This window comes from Crinia signifera, chromosome 9, assembly GCF_055691185.1.
Source record: "Crinia signifera chromosome 9, ASM5569118v1, whole genome shotgun sequence".
Taxonomy (NCBI): Eukaryota; Metazoa; Chordata; class Amphibia; order Anura; family Myobatrachidae; genus Crinia; species Crinia signifera.
Genome location: NC_139225.1, coordinates 165,945,851 through 165,966,910, shown reverse-complemented (window position 1 = coordinate 165,966,910; position 21,060 = coordinate 165,945,851). Strand labels below are relative to the sequence as shown.

General features: G+C 52.2%; 2 protein-coding genes across 3 annotated transcripts in view; one reads left to right on the top strand and one right to left on the bottom strand.

Moving 5' to 3' along the window:
• Positions 1-5,157, top strand: part of FKRP (fukutin related protein) — a 28,520-nt gene extending 23,363 nt beyond the window's left edge. For both annotated transcript variants that reach the window (XM_083160396.1, XM_083160397.1), the window contains one exon: positions 3,436-5,157. In XM_083160396.1, the coding sequence (XP_083016522.1) occupies positions 3,474-4,925 (1,452 nt within the window). In that variant the 5' untranslated portion in view covers positions 3,436-3,473 and the 3' untranslated portion in view covers positions 4,926-5,157. The remainder of the gene's footprint in view (positions 1-3,435) is intronic.
• A 4,970-nt stretch (positions 5,158-10,127) lies between these two features.
• On the bottom strand, positions 10,128-19,095 carry SLC1A5 (solute carrier family 1 member 5). Its single transcript, XM_083160395.1, has 8 exons — positions 18,542-19,095; positions 15,317-15,359; positions 14,850-14,933; positions 14,481-14,647; positions 14,166-14,399; positions 13,856-14,050; positions 13,643-13,777; positions 10,128-10,934 (listed from the first exon to the last, which is right to left on the bottom strand). The coding sequence occupies exons 1-8, from the start codon at positions 19,006-19,008 to the stop codon at positions 10,709-10,711; spliced, it is 1,551 nt and encodes a 516-aa protein (XP_083016521.1). The 5' UTR covers positions 19,009-19,095; the 3' UTR covers positions 10,128-10,708.
• Positions 19,096-21,060: the final 1,965 nt, after the last annotated feature.

The following is a 21,060-nucleotide window of genomic DNA, read 5'->3' as shown; positions in this document are numbered from 1 at the left end:
AACGGGGTCCTACAGCGGTGCCACAAACTCAAACACACAATCCTCCTATTAGGGAGGCGAATTCTGTGATTGAATAAATACCCCTGTAATTGGCATATCTATGGGGTAAGGAATTTATTTGGTGGCTGTACAGAAGTTGCTACGCTCATTTGCTGTCTGTGTCGCCCGCGGCTAGCTGGCAGCCAGACTCTCAGCTGTGATGGATGTAGGATTATATTATGTGGGTAAGGGATGTATGAGGTATGGCGTGTATTTGGGTGAGGAATGTATCTGCACCACCAGCCACACAATGGGCCTGATTGCTCAGCTGCAACAACGCAGTTTGAGTGACTTGATAGTTGCGAATCATCACAACACCGGACTCACTTTACGGCAGGCTGAATTTGCTGAAAAGTGCTCGCACCTCCATAGGCGTGATAGCAATTTGCAGAGAATTCGGCCCTGCAAAGGGTGTAAATTGGGGTTAATTTGGGTGCCGTTTTTAATTAAAACTGCACCCGGATGACCACTCACACCGGTGGGGTGTAATGGGATTGACCTCATAGACTCATTCACAGACTGCAAGAACTGCTGGAACAGGCCCACAGATCAGCACAATAAACACCCATGATCATAGAGGTTTTCTCAGGACCCTGCAGCCACGTAGAATGGTTCCTTAACCCACAGCGCGCACCTGTGCTGTGACCTGCAGTGCGCACCTGTGCCGTGACACTGTGACCTGCAGCGCGCACAGTGCTACAATGTGAAAACCTTTGCACAGCTTACAACGGTCCCTGCGGTTTCCGGTTTTCCGGCCACCACTCATCCGTCTATAAGTACTGACTGCTACACTCCACTCTGTATTCCCACCACCTCTTTGCAATCTGTATTTTCTGGCTGCCACATTCTTTGATCATTACAATATGACTGCACAGTCTCCTGCATGTAACTGCTGCCACCACGCATTCTGGTATATATCCCCTGACTTCTAGTACCTCCTCATCGGCGCATAGAGAGTATATTGTGACTGGCTTATAGGGCGGGCGGTGTAATGAGAAGCATTACTGCCTCACACCCTGCTTGGGTGAGTTTCCTCTGGGTACTCCAGTTTCCTCTCACAATCCAAAAATATACTGTTAGGTTATATAACCTGTGACACAAATGAACCCTCATCTTCCGTAATGTTCTGTGATGCTATGCATGCATACGCCGCATATCTCCGCATCCCCTTCCAACATGTATCCTGTGCAACAACCGTGTGGCATTCTGCTGATGAAAAGATTACTGGTCCGTTGTGATTCTCTCTCTCCCCCCCCCCCCCCCCCCCCCCTCCCCCTCCCCCTCCCCCTCCCTCCCCCTCCTCCATAGTAACTGTGGACGGACTTCAGTTCCAGCAGTAATCATAACACGGAATGTGGGTGGCAGGGGACTAGGGACTGAAATGTGAGGGGCGAAAGGGGGATGGGACCTGGTGTTGGAACGTGGGCAGGAGGAGATCCGACACTAGAATGTGGGTGAGACCAGACCTGGCACTGGAACATGTGCGGGTGGGCAGAAGAGCTGGTGCTGGAATGTGCGTGGGGGTGAGAGATATGGTGCTGGCACATGAGCGGGGTGGGTAAGAGACCTGGATCTGCACTAGGCCTCACTGGCAATAATACACAAGCATCAGCTGCTGACATATACTTTCTATGTGCATAATGCTGTATGGGCCTTATTCCTCCTTTTAGCCATTCTCACTGCAGCATTGCCAGGACACACAAATTATAATTTCACCAAAAGTTGAGCAGGAATTTATCCCTTTTGCTTGACGGACAGTTCTGCAGCGAAAGCTCTGGATTAGGGTTACAGGAGGTCACATAACCAGGAAATGAAAGTTGTCTGAAGGTGGTGACCTGTATATCTGCAGAGAAAGCTCTGGATTAGGTATACAGGAGGTCACATAACCAGGAAATGAAAGTTGTCTGAAGGTGGTGACCTGTATATCTGCAGAGAAAGCTCTGGATTAGGTATACAGGTGGTCACATAACCAGGAAATGAAAGTTGTCTGAAGGTGGTGACCTGTATATCTGCAGAGAAAGCTCTGGATTAGGGTTACAGGAGGTCACATAACCAGGAAATTAAAGTTGTCTGAAGGTGGCGGCCTGTATATCTGCAGAGAAAGCTCTGGATTAGGTATACAGGAGGTCACATATCAAGGAAATTAAAGTTGTCTGAAGGTGGCGGCCTGTATATCTGCAGAGAAAGCTCTGGATTAGGTATACAGGTGGTCACATAACCAGGAAATTAAAGTTGTCTGAAGGTGGCGGCCTGTATATCTGCAGAGAAAGCTCTGGATTAGGTATACAGGAGGTCACATATCAAGGAAATTAAAGTTGTCTGAAGGTGGCGGCCTGTATATCTGCAGAGAAAGCTCTGGATTAGGGTTACAGGAGGTCACATAACCAGGAAATGAAAGTTGTCTGAAGGTGGTGACCTGTATATCTGCAGAGAAAGCTCTGGATTAGGTATACAGGAGGTCACATAACCAGGAAATGAAAGTTGTCTGAAGGTGGTGACCTGTATATCTGCAGAGAAAGCTCTGGATTAGGTATACAGGAGGTCACATAACCAGGAAATGAAAGTTGTCTGAAGGTGGTGACCTGTATATCTGCAGAGAAAGCTCTGGATTAGGGTTACAGGAGGTCACATAACCAGGAAATGAAAGTTGTCTGAAGGTGGTGACCTGTATATCTGCAGAGAAAGCTCTGGATTAGGTATACAGGAGGTCACATAACCAGGAAATGAAAGTTGTCTGAAGGTGGTGACCTGTATATCTGCAGAGAAAGCTCTGGATTAGGTATACAGGAGGTCACATATCAAGGAAATTAAAGTTGTCTGAAGGTGGCGGCCTGTATATCTGCAGAGAAAGCTCTGGATTAGGTATACAGGAGGTCACATAACAAGGAAATTAAAGTTGTCTGAAGGTGGCGGCCTGTATATCTGCAGAGAAAGCTCTGGATTAGGTATACAGGAGGGCACATAACAAGGAAATGAAAGTTGTCTGAAGGTGGTGACCTGTATATCTGCAGAGAAAGCTCTGGATTAGGTATACAGGAGGTCACATAACAAGGAAATTAAAGTTGTCTGAAGGTGGCGGCCTGTATATCTGCAGAGAAAGCTCTGGATTAGGTATACAGGAGGTCACATAACAAGGAAATTAAAGTTGTCTGAAGGTGGCGGCCTGTATATCTGCAGAGAAAGCTCTGGATTAGGTATACAGGAGGTCACATAACAAGGAAATTAAAGTTGTCTGAAGGTGGCGGCCTGTATATCTGCAGAGAAAGCTCTGGATTAGGGTTACAGGAGGGCACATTACCAGGAAATTAAAGTTGTCTGAAGGTGGCGGCCTGTATATCTGCAGATAAATACTGTATTTTCTGCTGAGAGTAATGTGACCTGCTCTTGTCTTCTCAGGCTTCCTCGTCCTCGCTGCTGCATGTGATGGGTGAAGGATGCGGTGCCCGTTGTGCCATGTGCTGGTTGCCCTAACACTGCTCTGCAATATTCTGCTGCTCTATTATACATGGCACCTACAAGTCCCCCCAGCAGGACGACATAGTCCCCCCTCTGCATTGTCTCCGGGCATCACCGTCATTGTGCGTGAGTTCTACACCTTTGAGCATGGGCTGGCTGCATTAAACCTCTCCTTCCTCCGCTCTCGCCCTGTCCGTCTCCTGGTTGTATCCGATGCCCTTCCATACCCTCCAGTACTAGGAGTAAACATCCTGAGGCTTCATCCATCGCCGGAGCAGCCTGGCTCTGCCGTACGCCTAGAGTCCCACATTCACACTCGTTTTGTAGCCTTAGTTCCTGATGGCACGGCTCTAAATCCCCCAGATCTGTTGGATCGTATGGTTCGTGGGCTACGTGATTCCCCACCTGGAGTGAGGATCATAGTAGCTGGGGCTGGTACTGTGCTCCGATGTTTGCATCTCAAAGTGTTGCTTCGTCAGTGGACCGTAGAATACAGCCCAGCGGGAACGGGTGACCTTTGTGGGGCAGTCTTGGGAAGCGCTGTCCTTCTGATGCGATCCAAAGACTTCTTTGAATTGCCTTTTCCCCTCTTGCGTCCAGTGCAGGCAGCCATTTTTATTCAGGCCGCCCTGCGTAGTTGGGGGGTAAAGGTGCTTGAAGGTGCCATGTTTCCTCGCACTCCTCTGCCAGCCACAGACCATGGGCGCTGGAAAGCCGAGCAGGCAGCACGTGCTGAGGAGGCTGCTACCATGCAAGCCCTAGGTGTCAGACTGGTCCGTGGCCTTGATGGTGGAGATCGATGGTACGGCTGCTCTAAGGAAACCCCACGCTGCTTCGGGACGGTGGTTGGGGAGACCCCAGACTACCTCTATGAGGGACGTTGGACACCGCCGTGCTGCCTTCGTGCCTTGAGATCTACGGCTCTTCATGTCATCAAGGTTCTGGAGGCCAGCAATGTCCGCTACTGGCTAGAAGGTGGGAGCCTGCTTGGGGCTGCCCGTCATGGTGACATCATCCCGTGGGATTATGATGTAGACCTTGGCATTTATCTAGAAGACATCACGCTGTGTCCAGAGCTGAGAGGCGCACAGGGCGGCTCTCTTGTAGATGCAGAGGGCTTCGTATGGGAGCGAGCAGTGGAAGGAGACTTCTTCAGAGTACAATACAGCCAAAGCAACCATCTACACGTGGATTTGTGGCCCTTCTACCCTCGGGACGGACTGATGACCAGAGACTCATGGACAGGCCACCCACAGGACATTGAGTTTCCTGAGAGCTTCTTACAGCCCCTACAGGTTCTCCCCTTTGCAGGAGCCTCTGTTCAGGCCCCAAATCGACATGTAGAACTGCTAAAAATGAAGTTTGGAGAGAAAGCGATAGAGGAACCCCAATACCCCAACCCTGCCTTACTTAGGATGAAAGAGAGTTGAAGCTGGAAGGGGTATCGGCCAGGTGGAGGCACTATAGGCAGGGAACATGAGATGGACAGGACTGGGAGCTGTGCACCTGCTGTACAGCGAGAGGAGAGTGAGAGTTTGCAGGATTTAGTGTTGTGCACATGTTGGGGGAAACCACTAGGTGGCAGCAGTGCACAGCATGCTCTGACCTTGTGGTAGGGAAGGAGAAGGAGGATTATGCTGGTTTGCACATTGATGTATAGAGTGCCCCCCCCAATATGTGGTTCATAGCCGATTTTGGTCAGATTTCAGCCAGATCAGTCGGATCTGGCCGAAATCGGCTAGTTTTGATGTCCCCTCAGATCCGATGCGCGGTCCCGTGCGCATCGGATCTGCGTCGGGTGGTCGGACCTGCTGCACGTCCGACCACCCGACTTGGGACCTAGTGGGGTGGCGCGGCGGCAGAGGGAGCAGGGGGGGCTGGGGACGCTGCGGGGGACACAGGCGGCATAGAGCCCCTGCTCCCACCAGCAGCCCTGCTCTGTAGCCGCCCCCCCCCCCCCCCGGGTTTTTTACATGTGATAAATCGAGACGATTTATCACATGTAAAAAATGGCACATTAAGTGCCAATCTAATCAAGCTCCCCCGGGGATCAGCCGGGGCAGCTCAGGGAGAAGTCAGGGGCGACTTGTCCTAAGGACAAGTCGCCCTAGTGTATGGGGGCCTTTAGTGTAAGGAGATTTGATGGGAAATATTCAGTCACCTATATGGGGTTCCGGAAATGAGTCAAATAGGTAGCGGTGGTACTCATGTAAAGCATAATGGATACAGTTTCATTTGCTGTGTTACATAGCTAATATACACTAAGTGTGCTGCATATACTGTAAGCCACAAGGTCTGTGCACCAAGTAGTCATCCGTGCAGCACGGGAAGAGCTTCTATACATGCATATACAGGGACTGATGTCACAGCAGCTCAAGTGACTGTAGTCTTCTTAATGGTCCCTGTAAGATTTTAGCAGGGCACTTTCCTAAAGGTTTTTGAGGAGTTTTATCTACAGTATCTGTAATAGAAAGAAGCTGCAGTGCGCTGAGGGGTGACAGTAGACCTTTGTGATTGATGTGTGACAAATAAATGTTGTAGCGATTGATGTGTGACAAATAAATGTTGTAGCGATGTCTCACTTTCTGCTACTTACCATCCAGACACCGGCCACTGATGTCTGATTATCCGCCCGCATTACTAACATATATAGTAGAGCGTCATTGTGGTGTCTGTGAGGACGGAAGCTCCTGCACGTTCTGAAGAGTTGTTACAAATGTAAGCATTTTAGACACATTTGGGATTCTGTAAACAGCGTGCAGGAAGTCGGGCGAGTATACATGCGTCATTTACACGGGCCATTTATACAGCAGATATTGATTAGGGCTGTGCTAGGAAGCAGGGTGGTTGGAGGAATCTTTAAACTAGACATATATGGGGGGGATATAGAAAGAAACTATGGGCTAGATAGACAGAAGAGGGAGGATCAGAAGGGGTCGGTAAAACTAGAAATAACTAACAAACAAACCTCGAAAAGGGAAAGTAAGAACATAAACTGAAATGCTTGTTGCCCAACACATAAAGCATGGCAGGCAAAATTGGGGAACTGGAAACCCTGGCCACAAGAGAGGACGATAATATAATTGGTAGAACAGAAACATGGTCCCACGAGTCGCACAATTGGGCTATTACCATGGAAGAATATACCCATTCAAGGAAAAAGGGGAGGGGGCGCCTTTATGCAAGATCAACCCCAAGACATTTTTGCAGTTTTCATTGCTGGTTTTCGAAATGTGCAGCGAATCCTGTCAAGGGTTCCAGAGGGCTAGAGCATTCGCTGCCAGCCCTCCGTGTCACCCTATTCAATGCGGCAGGGGCAGCAAGCCCCTGGCAGCTAATTTTAACCCCAGCGGCAAATGCCACAGGGAACTGGGGGATTGCAGCAGGGAGATGGAAGCCTCCCTGCCTGCGCCAGACACTAAGGAGGACTGCCAGGACACTGGCAGAGCCCCCCCAGAGCTGGCAGGGGCTGGGATAAGGAATCGCTGCACGCACTGGTCCCGATCCTGCGTATGTAATGATCAGGACCAGAGTGCAATGAATATTAATGAACAGCTCCCTTCTGGCAAGAGTGTAAAAAAAAAAAAAAAGGTTTAAAAATAAAATGATATATTAATGTGCTTCAAGCACATGAATAAAAATAGCATGCCCTTCACAGAAGTAAAAAAAAAAAAAAAAAAAAACACCTTTATTTTAAAAGATCACTTTCCAGTTCACCTTAAAAGATGTCAAATGCAAAATGGTGAATCCTGGCAAAAATCAGTTCTCCATCCTAGCATCAAATACACTCTCGGCAAATCCCAGTGAAAACCCCATTGAAATACACCAGCGAATTGCAGCGAAACGGCGAACTGACCGGCATCCACTGGTCGCTTTCGGCAAACAGTGAACATTGAATAGGGTAAATCAAACACCAGTGAATCTGGAGCATTGAGTACTGGCCATTGTGTAAAGGAAATGGGTGCTGTAATAGCTAAAGGATAATACAGAAGCCGTGCAGGGATAGGAGAGGATAATACTGAGACCATGTTGGCAAAGGATTTAAAAAAATATACACATTTTTACTAGGGGTATGTTACAGACTTAAGGTGCGTACACACATACAGATTTTATGTCTGATCTATCTGGTGGGAACAATAACCTGGAAATGTACGGGAGCAAATGACAATCAAATAATTGTTCCCAAACGCTAGAAAACAGACAGTGATCAGTCAGACAAATTGTTTAAATCATTCTGATATAACAAATTTATCAGAGCAGATATTTTTTTTCCCGTTTTCCTGCATTTGTGTGGACATTTTTGCTTGTCATTTGCTCCCAAACATTTCCAAGTTTTTGTTCCCACCAGATAGATCTGACAGATTAATCTGTATGTGTGTACGCACCTTTACATTAATGAAAGGGATAAGGCGCAGCTTTTAAACCAAATCCAAAATTCAGCAGATATGGGGCAAATATTAATTTTGGGGGATTTTAACTTTCCAGACATTGACTGGACAAATGAGACCAGTATGTCAGGTAAAAGTAGGGGATTCCTAAACGTGCCGAAGAATCAGTTCATCACACAATCAGTTGGAGCAGCAGCGTAACCATATCAGATACCAAGGTAACAGAACAGCGTAACATTGTCAGATACCAAGGTAACAGAACAGCTGGAAATCACCTTCTGTAAGCCACAATATATACCTATACAGAACCAGGCACTGTATATAGATGAGGCCGCACCAGTGTCCTATACAGAACCGGGCACAGTATCTAGATGAGGCCGCACCAGTGACCTATACAGAACCAGGCACAGTATATAGATGAGGCCGCACCAGTGACCTATACAGAACCAGGCACAGTATATAGATGAGGCCGCACCAGTGACCTATACAGAACCGGGCACAGTATATAGATGAGGCCTCACCAGTGTCCTATACAGAACCGGGCACAGTATCTAGATGAGGCCGCACCAGTGACCTATACAGAACCAGGCACAGTATATAGATGAGGCCGCACCAGTGACCTATACAGAACCGGGCACAGTATATAGATGAGGCCGCACCAGTGACCTATACAGAACCGGGCACAGTATATAGATGAGGCCGCACCAGTGACCTATACAGAACCGGGCACAGTATATAGATGAGGCCGCACCAGTGACCTATACAGAACCGGGCACAGTATATAGATGAGGCCGCACCAGTGACCTATACAGAACTGGGCACAGTATCTAGATGAGGCCGCACCAGTGACCTATACAGAACTGGGCACAGTATTCTAGATGAGGCCGTACCAGTGACCTATACAGAACCGGGCACAGTATATAGATGAGGCCGCACCAGTGACCTATACAGAACCGGGCACAGTATCTAGAGGAGGCCGCACCAGTGACCTATACAGAACCGGGCACAGTATCTAGATGAGGCCGCACCAGTGACCTATACAGAACCGGGCACAGTATCTAGATGAGGCCGCACCAGTGACCTATACAGAACCGGGCACAGTATCTAGATGAGGCCGCACCAGTGACCTATACAGAACTGGGCACAGTATCTAGATGAGGCCGCACCAGTGACCTATACAGAACTGGGCACAGTGTCTAGATGAGGCCGTACCAGTGACCTATACAGAACTGGGCACAGTATCTAGATGAGGCCGCACCAGTGACCTATACAGAACAGGGCACAGTATCTAGATGAGGCCGCACCAGTGACCTATACAGAACTGGGCACAGTATCTAGATGAGGCCGCACAAGTGACCTATAAAGAACCGGGCACAGTATCTAAATGAGGCCGCACCAGTGATCTGTACAGAACCGGGCACAGTATCTAGATGAGGCCGCACCAGTGACCTATACACAACTGGGCACAGTATTTAGATGAGGCCGCACCAGTGACCTATACAGAACAGGGCACAGTATCTAGATGAGGCCGCACCAGTGACCTATACAGAACTGGGCACAGTATCTAGATGAGGCCGCACCAGTGACCTATACAGAACAGGGCACAGTATCTAGATGAGGCCGCACCAGTGACCTATACAGAACTGGGCACAGTATCTAGATGAGGCCGCACCAGTGACCTATACAGAACAGGGCACAGTATCTAGATGAGGCCGCACCAGTGACCTATACAGAACTGGGCACAGTATCTAGATGAGGCCGCACAAGTGACCTATAAAGAACCGGGCACAGTATCTAAATGAGGCCGCACCAGTGATCTGTACAGAACCGGGCACAGTATCTAGATGAGGCCGCACCAGTGACCTATACACAACTGGGCACAGTATTTAGATGAGGACATACCAGTGACCTATACAGAACTGGGCACAGTCCTCATCCGGGCGCTGCTGCTCCTTCTCTGGGCTGGGTGCTGTAGATCTCCACTAACTACAGCTCTCCAAGGCGCGTTCTCCACCTTCCCTGCTACTTGGCCGCACAGTATAGCCCCAGGAGAACGCGTCCCAGGCGACCCGCTTAGTTTTTACACAGACAGCTGAGAGGGGTGCTGGCAGGGCTTGGGGCCCCTCAGGACTATCCCTCTTGACCCCCCCACCCCTGACACCGGGCCTGCCTGTGAGCACCCCACCCATCCCCCCAGTTCCCCCTCCACGCTGAGTCAGACCCACAAGAACCAACACAGAGAGCTTTAGTTTTTTAGATTTTTACTTCATTCGCTACAACACGACTCAGTCACTCTGATCCATTTGTCCACACAGCAGCCACAGTATACAGTACCACGCCAGCAGCAGTGCTTATAGCATAACAGCCACGTTATGTGGCCATGATCCAGTCCCAGATATCGGGGCAGAGAGACCACTGCCATCGTAATTACAGTCTGTATGAAGACCAGGAGCCAAGGACAGACCACGAATAGTGTCCACAGCTCCGGATAGGGGACAACCACACAAACCCTGCACCGCGGATTCAATTTGGTCCTTTTACAGCGCAGCTCAATATCGCAACTCTTTCACAATAAAGTTACAGACGCACAACATAGAACCCAACAGACGTAGAAAATAGGGCGACAGGTCCTTGCAGCATTGCTGAGGCAGGCGCTGGACCTGCTGTAAGATTTACATGACTGATTGGAGGAGAATGCACCCTGTTGCCACGACAACATAGCCGATAATTTAAATCCATATAAAAAATAATATTAATAAAAAATAATAAAATTGCCCTTGGCCGGGGCAGAGTGTAACGTTATCCGTACAGCAACAGTCACTTGCTCACATCGTAGATTCCTTCTCCAGCGGGCTGGCCCCATCCACAATGACCTGGACGTTCTTAGTCAGTAAGGGGTCTCCCTCCGGCTGATCATCTGCGTTTATTATTTTCACTCCCGTTAGGTCGACTGGATCACTGCTGGGCTCTGCGGTCCGGTCGCTGTACACCTGGAGGAGTCCGGCACCAAATGCATCGCCCTCTACGTTCAGCACCGTGCAAGTGCGGTCACTGGGAATGGAAGAGAAAACCCATCATGCACCAGTGATCGGGGAACCACAGAATGCACACAGCAGCTGTTACCCACTGCATCCATCCTATAGCCCTGGCACCCACCCCCCATCTCCTACCCCCCTATTCTATACCCACAGCACCCATCCCCTACCACCTTTATATACCCACTGCACCCCTACCACCATCATCCTATACCCACTGCACCCCTACCTCCATCCTATACCCAGGGCACTCCTCCCCTACCCTATACCCACGGCACCCATCCTATAGCCCTGGCACCCACCCCCCATCCCCTACCCCCCTATTCTATACCCACAGCACCCATCCCCTACCACCTTTATATACCCACTGCACCCCTACCTCCATCCTATACCCACTGCACCCCTACCACCATCCTATACCCAGGGCACTCCTACCTCCATCCTATACCCACTGCACCCCTACCTCCATCCTATACCCAGGGCACTCCTCCCCTACCCCCCTATCCTATACCCAGGGCACCCATCCCCTACCACCTTTATATACCCACTGCACCCCTACCTCCATCCTATACACACTGCACCCCTACCTCCATCCTATACCCAGGGCACTCCTACCTCCATCCTATACCCACTGCACCCCTACCTCCATCCTATACCCAGGGCACTCCTCCCCTACCCCCCTATCCTATACCCAGGGCACCCATCCCCTACCACCTTTATATACCCACTGCACCCCTACCTCCATCCTATACACACTGCACCCCTACCTCCATCCTATACCCAGGGCACTCCTCCCCTACCCCCCTATCCTATACCCAGGGCACCCATCCCCTACCACCTTTATATACCCACTGCACCCCTACCTCCATCCTATACCCACTGCACCCCTACCTCCATCCTATACCCAGGTCACCCCTACCTCCATCCTATACCCAGGGCACTCCTCCCCTACCCTATACCCACGGCACCCATCCCCTACCACCTTTATATACCCACTGCACCCCTACCACCATCCTATACCCAGGGCACTCCTCCCCTACCCTATACCCACTGCACCCTTACCTCCATCCTATACCCAGGGCACTCCACCCCTACCTCCATCCTATACCCAGGGCACTCCTACCTCCATCCTATACCCAGGTCACCCCTACCTCCATCCTATACCCAGGGCACTCCTCCCCTACCCTATACCCACGGCACCCATCCCCTACCACCTTTATATACCCACTGCACCCCTACCACCATCCTATACCCAGGGCACTCCTCCCCTACCCTATACCCACTGCACCCTTACCTCCATCCTATACCCAGGGCACTCCACCCCTACCTCCATCCTATACCCAGGGCACTCCACCCCTACCTCCATCCTATACCCAGGGCACTCCACCCCTACCTCCATCCTATACCCAGGGCACTCCACCCCTACCTCCATCCTATACCCAGGGCACTCCACCCCTACCTCCATCCTATACCCAGGGCACTCCACCCCTACCTCCATCCTATACCCAGGGCACTCCACCCCTACCTCCATCCTATACCCAGGGCACTCCACCCCTACCTCCATCCTATACCCAGGGCACTCCACCCCTACCTCCATCCTATACCCAGGGCACTCCACCCCTACCTCCATCCTATACCCAGGGCACTCCACCCCTACCTCCATCCTATACCCAGGGCACTCCACCCCTACCTCCATCCTATACCCAGGGCACTCCACCCCTACCTCCATCCTATACCCAGGGCACTCCACCCCTACCCTATACCCACTGCACCCCTACCTCCATCCTAGACCCAGGGCACTCCTCCCCTACCCTATACCCACAGCACCCATCCCCCATCACCATTATATACCCCCCTCAAAACTTCACCCAAGCCCATCAGACTAGCTCTCCCAAAACCTGCACCTGTCAGAACTCTCCCAACCCCATGGACACTACACCAAGCCCCCCTTCAGAAGCATTAGCACTCATTATCAGTGTGTGGCAAGGCATGCTGGGATGTGTAGTTCCACTCATGTTGGAGGGGGGCTGCAGGTTTGACACCCGTGTTCTATCCCCCCACCCATGACATAACCCTTCCCTAGTCATGCTGGGCACTATCCTGCCCCCAGAGGGACAGAAATCCCCCAGTATTGCGCAGTCATTCCATCTCAGAACCCCCCTGCAGGCAGCGAGAGGCACTGCACCCTCAGCACTAGAAGCAGGTTGTAGGGGGCACAATGTCCCACCGGTCTCTTATTCCAGCTCATTGTACCCTGCTCATTCTGCTATAGGTAAATCCTGAATGCAGGACCTGGTGGTGACGTTACAGGGAAAACTATGACGGTCACTTTTCAGACAGCCGACTTGAGCGGTCTCACGTTACAGCAGCTGCTCCAGGCCTCTCTGACCCCCTCCCCCACATCTAACCACTGGTAATGCTTTAATAGCTGGAGAAATGCAGCAATCAGTCGCTGGAGAGCGGAATATGATCTGACTGCTAACGAGACGCAGCGAGGCTTCAGCCCTTATATAGAGAACAGGCCCCCCGGCACCAGACTAGGGGGGGGGGATCTGTACTTGGTGTGATGTGACCTTGTCCTGACGCTACACCTCGTCATCCGCAGGATTAGCCGCAGTGCCTGATATCCTGCCATCACCTGCCCTGTGACATCCTTCCTCTACCCAACCCACAGAGATGCCACACACCATGGGCAAGAGAACGCCGGCAGCCAGTGATACTTACACCAACCAGTCCACCGCCAGGATAAGGGAGATTTCGTTAGTTGGAAGCCCAACTGCTTCCAGGATTATAGCCAGAGTCAGGACGCCACCGGCCGGGATCCCTGCGGCCCCCACGCTGGATGCTGTGGCTGTTACCCTGGGTAAGAAGGGAAGAGTCAGACCCCTGAATACAGACCGCAGGGAGGGCACCGTTCCGACCCAGCATCCTACTCACAGAATAGTGATGATCTGTATAAAGTCTAGCGGATGGTTGTTGAGTTGTGCAATGAAGACAGCGGCCACACACTGGAACAAGGCTGCTCCATCCATGTTCACGGTGGCCCCGATTGGGAGGATAAATCGGCTGATCTGCTTGGACACCCCATTCCGTTCCTCCACGCATTTCATCATCAGCGGGAGGGTGGCAGAGCTGGAAAAGGAGTCAGATTGTTACATGCACCGCACCCACCACAAAGACTGGTCTAGCAGTCAGCCTCATCTTCCTTCTCACAGGTAAAACACTAACCCCTGCAGAATGTACCCACCTGGAGGAGGTGCCAAAGGCAGTGGCCAGCGCACTGACAATGCCCCACAGGAAGCGGTAGGGGTTTTTCCTGGTGAAGACGAAGTAGATGAGCGGTAAGACGATGAGCCCATGGATGGCGTGACCCACAATGCAGCAGCAGATGTACTTCCCCAGGCTGGTGAAGAGCACGATCACATCTTTCATCTCCACGATCTTCCCCGCCACCAGGAACATGATACCGATCGGCGCATACCTGGGAGGAAGGGGGAAGTCCGTCACCAAGATGCTGCAATACTCATGCCGGACTGGAGACATCACGGAATCAGGGACTCACCACATGATCCAAGTGACCAGCACCATCGTGGCCTCATTAAAGGAGTTGAAGAACTTTATGAGGATCTCTCCCTCAGCTCCTAACTTCCGAAGGGCCACTCCGAAGACTATGGCAAACACCACCAAGCCCAAGATGTTCATGCCTTCCACCTCCTGGCCGTATGGTACCTGGCAGACCACAGACATTTACCATCAGGAAAGCAGATGGGGGCACAGAGACCACCAGTGGTGGAGGGGACGGGGTGGGAAGGCTACAGAGAAGCTGTGGGGGACCAGTTGTGGGGCGTAGAGAGGGAGGACTACAGAGACTATTGAGCATAAAGTCATTGGTAGTGGAGGGGGTACGAAGAGGACAATGGAGGGTTCTCACCTTGACCATGGTCTGATTCAGTTCCATCATACCAGATACATTACTGCTGACATTGACACTGACCAGCTTGTAGCTTGTGGCGTACTGGAAGAGAAATATAATCGGGATGAGTAAAAGGATAGCCCAGGGGTCATATGATGGGAAGAGACACGGACTAGTAATCGCACGGTAATAAGCGCCACATCAGACACGCAGCGTATAGATATATGGCCTCCTGCGGTCCATAGGATGGCCCCAATCTGACAGCATCAACCCATTCATGCAATCACTGCAAGCTGCCATCCAGTACACGAGGTCTCAGGCCATGTTTTCTGGAGAACTCTGATCATGCACAGGTGCGCTGATCTAGCTTGCTGAGCGAATAATTATCACAGAGACAGAAATCCTGAAAGCATGACCTGTTAGGAGACCCCGAGAACTTCTACATAAACCCACCACAGACCCCTTTCACACCGTGTAGGACTTACCGACTGGAAAGCTGCCGACACCAAGTTAGAGGGAAAGATGTTTCTGTAAAGAGACGACAGGAGCCAGTTATTGCTTTGTGCAGCGGTGGGGACCGACACATTTATGGTGGACGGGGAACAGTTATGCACCCCCCACATCATTGTGGCCAAGTAATAGACCTGTGGGGGGTTACAGTCTGGCCACCATCTCATATAATGGGGTAAGAGGCCAGTCCCCCGATGGAGGCTCCAGTCTTACCAGTTACTGCACACAGTATTGTACTGCGACGGCCAGGAGGCATTATACACAGTGCTATACACACACATTCCCGGGGGCTCCAACCATGACACTACCCCTTCCTCTACATCACATGTATGCTGAGCCCAAGGTCATCTCCAGGTTATATTTAGGGTGTTTGATTTAATGGGTCACTAAGAATGTGACCTAACATACATAACCAAACACACTGGGGAGGGGGGGGGGGGGCGGGTGCTCTCAGACCGAGAATAACTGACAGGGTGGCACAAGCGGACCTTTATCTGTAATAGGCGCTGCCACAAACACACTGGGGGGGGGGGGGGGGGCGGGTGCTATCAGACAGAGAATAACTGACAGGGTGGCACAAGCGGACCTTTATCTGTAATAGGCGCTGCCGCAAACACACTGGCTCCGTTCAGCCTCCTTTGTACACAAAAGTTACAGTAACCGCCCACAGGAACAGCGCACTGCAGTAACCGCACACAGGAACAGCATCCTTGCAGCACAGCAGCGGACACACAGAGGAACAGCACACTGCAGTGACCTCCCACAGGAACAGCACAGCAATACACATCAGTGACCGCACACAGGAACAGCACAGCAATACACATCAGTGACCGCACACAGGAACAGCATCCTTGCAGCACAGCAGTGGACACAGAGGAACAGCACAGCAACACACATCAGTGACAGCACACAGGAACAGCATCCTTGCAGCACAGCAGTGACCGCACACAGGAACAGCACAGCAATACACATCAGTGACAGCACACAGGAACAGCATCCTTGCAGCACAGCAGTGGACACAGAGGAACAGCACAGCAACACACATCAGTGACAGCACACAGGAACAGCATCCTTGCAGCACAGCAGTGACCGCACACAGGAACAGCACAGCAATACACATCAGTGACCGCACACAGGAACAGCATCCTTGCAGCACAGCAGTGGACACAGAGGAACAGCACAGCAACACACATCAGTGACAGCACACAGGAACAGCATCCTTGCAGCACAGCAGTGACCGCACACAGGAACAGCACAGCAATACACATCAGTGACAGCACACAGGAACAGCATCCTTGCAGCACAGCAGTGGACACAGGGGAACAGCACACCGCAGTGATCGCACAATAAGACTATTATATAGAGTAGCACACACTACACACAGCATGGAGCAGCTCATCCATCACTATTACACACGTAGAGATGGCGTCACACACACACACTATATATAGACCTAGCTGAGGGGGAGGGGTGATAACGTCACAGCCCATTAGAGACACACACACACAGGAGGGGGGATTAGTGACATCACAGGAGGCGGGGCCTTCCCCACGTGTCTGTTATCATACTCAACCAGCAGTCAACATTGCATCAGCTCAGGACACGGAACCCATGTGTATAGCACACGTATACAGGTTCCCGGTAACCATTACAGCTGGTGACGTGTAAACACCTCCCTGACCAGTACACAATCCTCACCTCCAGCACACACCAGTATACAACTCCCCCCTCCACGCACATAACCGAATATACCCCTCACCGCACGCGCCAGTATATAACCCTCACCGCCACCCCGCAAACGCCAGTATATATCCTCACCCCCCCTCCACGCACATGACCGAATATACCCCTCACCCCCCCGCACGCGCCAGTATATAACGCTCACCGCCACCCTGCAAACACCAGTATATATCCTCACCCCCCCTCCACGCACATGACCGAATATACCCCTCACCCCTCCGCACGCGCCAGTATATAACACTCACCGCCACCCTGCAAACGCCAGTATATATCCTCACCCCCCCCCCCCTCCACGCACATGACCGAATATGCCCCGCACGTGCCAGTATATAACCCTCACACCCACCCCGCAAACACCAGTATATATCCTCACCCCCCCTTGCACATGCCAGTATTTACCACAGGTCGAGACCGTCAAGTTCCTAGGAACAGAAATATCCCGCAACCTCAAATGGGGCTCAAACCAAGACTACCGCCAAGAAGGCCCGGCAGCGGCTATTCTTCCTGAGACAACTCAAGAAATTCGACATCCCACAAGCGCAAATGCGCATCTTCTACACGGCAATCGTGGAATCCGTCCTTTGCTCCTCGATAACAATCTGGTATGGAGGGGCCCACGAGTCCGACAAACGTAGACTGCAAAGGGTGGTGGGGACGGCAGAGAAGATCATTGGGGCTGGCCTCCCCCGTACAGGACCTGCACTCAGCCAGGGTAAAGAAACGTGCGGTGAAGATCGCGGCAGACAAGCTTCACCCTGGCAACAACCTATTTGCCATTCTCCCATCGGGCAGATGCTTCAGGTCGATCCCTGCCAAAGCTTCTTTCCGACAGCTATCCGCCAACGAAACAATCTATAATCTGCCTGTCCCCAGAAGCTGCAGACTGTGGGGTACAGACATAATGAGTGCTGTGGGACGGGACTGGGGGTAGGGGGGGTGAGATTTGTGTATGAGGAGACCTCACACTATTCACAGGACAGGTCTGACCGGTATAATGACAGTCAGAAACCATCCCCTCCCCTAATCCCCCATTCCAGCCCCACACAGCACCAGCTCCTTCTGCTGTATCAGTAGCCAACCCTGACTGTACCCCAGATATAGGAGCCACGTGTACAGTGCCACCATATACATACAGAGACTCACATGGTGCCCATAAAATCCCCCACATCTTAATACCAAGGGTACCCCCACACAGCCCAGGTAACTCCCCAACTCCTGGTGCCCAGGGTACCCCTACACCACACACCCTAGTGTCCAGGATACCCCCACCCCCTAGTGTCCAGGATACCCACACACCACACACCCTAGTGTCCAGGCTACCACCATACTTCCTGGACAATACCCCACCTCCTAGCACCCAGGATACTCCCACACATTCTGGACAGCCCCCCACACATCCAAGCCCCCCCCCCCTCCCATCTCCTAGCACCCAGGATACCCCCACACAGCCCCGCACTCACCGCACCAGGTCCAGGAAGGAGTCCACCACCTCCTTCCCCTCCACGACACCCTCGCCTCCGGACAGATTCCCCTGCGCGACGTCCCCGGGCCGGATGAGCAGGGCCAGGCAGACCCCCAGGCCGGAGGCGAGCAGCGTGGTGACCAGGAAGAAGAGCAGCGCCCAGCCGCCCAGGCGGCCCAGGGCAGAGGGCTGCAGGGAGGCGGCTCCGGACACCAGGCTGCACACCACCAGCGGCAGGATGATCATCTTCAGCAGCCGCAGCAGCAGCTCCCCGGGGAAGGAGAACCAGGACACCTGCGTGCTGTCCAGCGAGAGCGGCCGCACAGCCATCCCCAGGGCCGCCCCCAGCAGCACTCCCAGCACGGTGAGCAGCACCAGCAGGTTCCCGCGGAGGAAGCGGAGGCAGCGGTGCTGGAGAGGGCGCACCCCGGGCGGGGAGGCGGCGGCCCCGTTACACTCCTTCATCCTGTGGGTGTATGAGTCACACTGTACAGCGGCGGCTCCGGGACTTCCGCACAGCGATACCGGCACAATGACAGCGCGGCCGGCGGCGGCGCCTCTTATACCCGGGGGCGGGGCCGGGGCGGTACTGGGGCGTGGCTCCTACATCCTGGGAGGGGGCGCGACCCGGGCAGCCAGTCCTGTGCCGGGGGGCGGGGCCGGGGAGCAAGATGATGAAATAGTGAGTGGGGCCAGGGAACACATGGCTCACAACATTGCGGGGGTGTGTCTGGGCATGTGACCAAGGGACCACGCCCCTGTCTTAAAGGAGACGAGACAGTGCTTAGCACTGGCCACAGACACTTGTACTTATGGTTGTCTATGACATGCTGGCACTTGTGGTTCCCCTGTAAGGGAGAGGATGACATGCTGGCACTTGTGGTTCCCCTGTAAGGGAGAGGATGACATGCTGGCACTTGTGGTTCCCCTGTAAGGGAGAGGATGACATGCTGGCACTTGTAGTTCCACTACTGATGGAGAGGATGACATGCTGGCACTTGTAGTTCCCCCTGTAAGGGGCATGATGACATGCTGGAACTTGTAGTTCCCCTGTAAGGGAGAGGATGACATGCTGGCACTTGTAGTTCCACTACTGATGCAGAGGATGACATGCTGGCACTTGTAGTTCCCCTGTAAGGGAGAGGATGACATGCTGGCACTTGTGGTTCCCCTGTAAGGGAGAGGATGACATGCTGGCACTTGTGGTTCCCCTGTAAGGGAGAGGATGACATGCTGGCACTTGTGGTTCCCCTGTAAGGGAGAGGATGACATGCTGGCACTTGTGGTTCCCCTGTAAGGGAGAGGATGACATGCTGGCACCTGTGGTTCCCCTGTAAGGGAGAGGATGACATGCTGGCACCTGTGGTTCCCCTGTAAGGGAGAGGATGACATGCTGGCACCTGTGGTTCCCCTGTAAGGGAGAGGATGACATGCTGGCACCTGTGGTTCCCCTGTAAGGGAGAGGATGACATGCTGGCACCTGTGGTTCCCCTGTAAGGGAGAGGATGACATGCTGGCACCTGTGGTTCCCCTGTAAGGGAGAGGATGACATGCTGGCACCTGTGGTTCCCTTGTAAGGGAGAGGATGACATGCTGGCACTTGTGGTTCCCCTGTAAGGGAGAGGATGACATGCTGGCACTTGTGGTTCCCCTGTAAGGGAGAGGATGACATGCTGGTACTTGTAGTTCCCCCTGTAAGGGGCAGGATGACATGCTGGCACTTGCAGTTCCCCTGTAAGGGAGAGGATGACTTGCTGGCACTAGTAGTTCCACTGCTGATGGAGAGGATGACATGCTGGCACTTGTAGTTCCACAACTGGCATACCTGCACCCTTACATTGTGGACAGGACACTACCACCTACATGTATAAGCATGGGTTTGTAGTATGTACTATACTGTGGCTCATTCCTGGTGTATGTAAACGTCTGCCCCTCTGCAGCCATCGGAAGACAGCGTTCGATAACCGCAACCATTCCAAACTGGAAAATACCGGATGGACAGTATCATTTACTGCCAGCCATCAGTTTATGATGGCCACGCCCACTGTGGGAGGGCAATGTACAGATACTTCTCACCCAGGTCTTCCCCATTGTACCCACTGTATGGGCATTTCACCATTGGGATTACCTCTGCCCTGGCCACTCCTCTCCTCCCCTACAGAGGTCTATGCCTACGTTCCAGATTTCCCCTTACCCATTTCTGGCCTGATTCCTCAGACCTCCCTTTACTATAAGACTATTAGTGGGGGAAACCTGTGATGGTTTTCCATTGCATAGTTTGCTACCATTGACGGCCATTTGCAGTTTCACCATCGATGGTATAAATCTATAATCAATTCCTGACCTCTGGGTGTAGCGGATGCATCTCGGTAGCGTCCAGTGCTTCTGCATGCCCTTATTTATTCAGAACACCCAATTCCTGTATCAATGACTTGGTCTCTGTACTATGGTCCAAGTGATGCCACCTCCTTATCTACCACTTGTTTCCATTCAAAGCTCTTCTTCTTCCAATTTTTC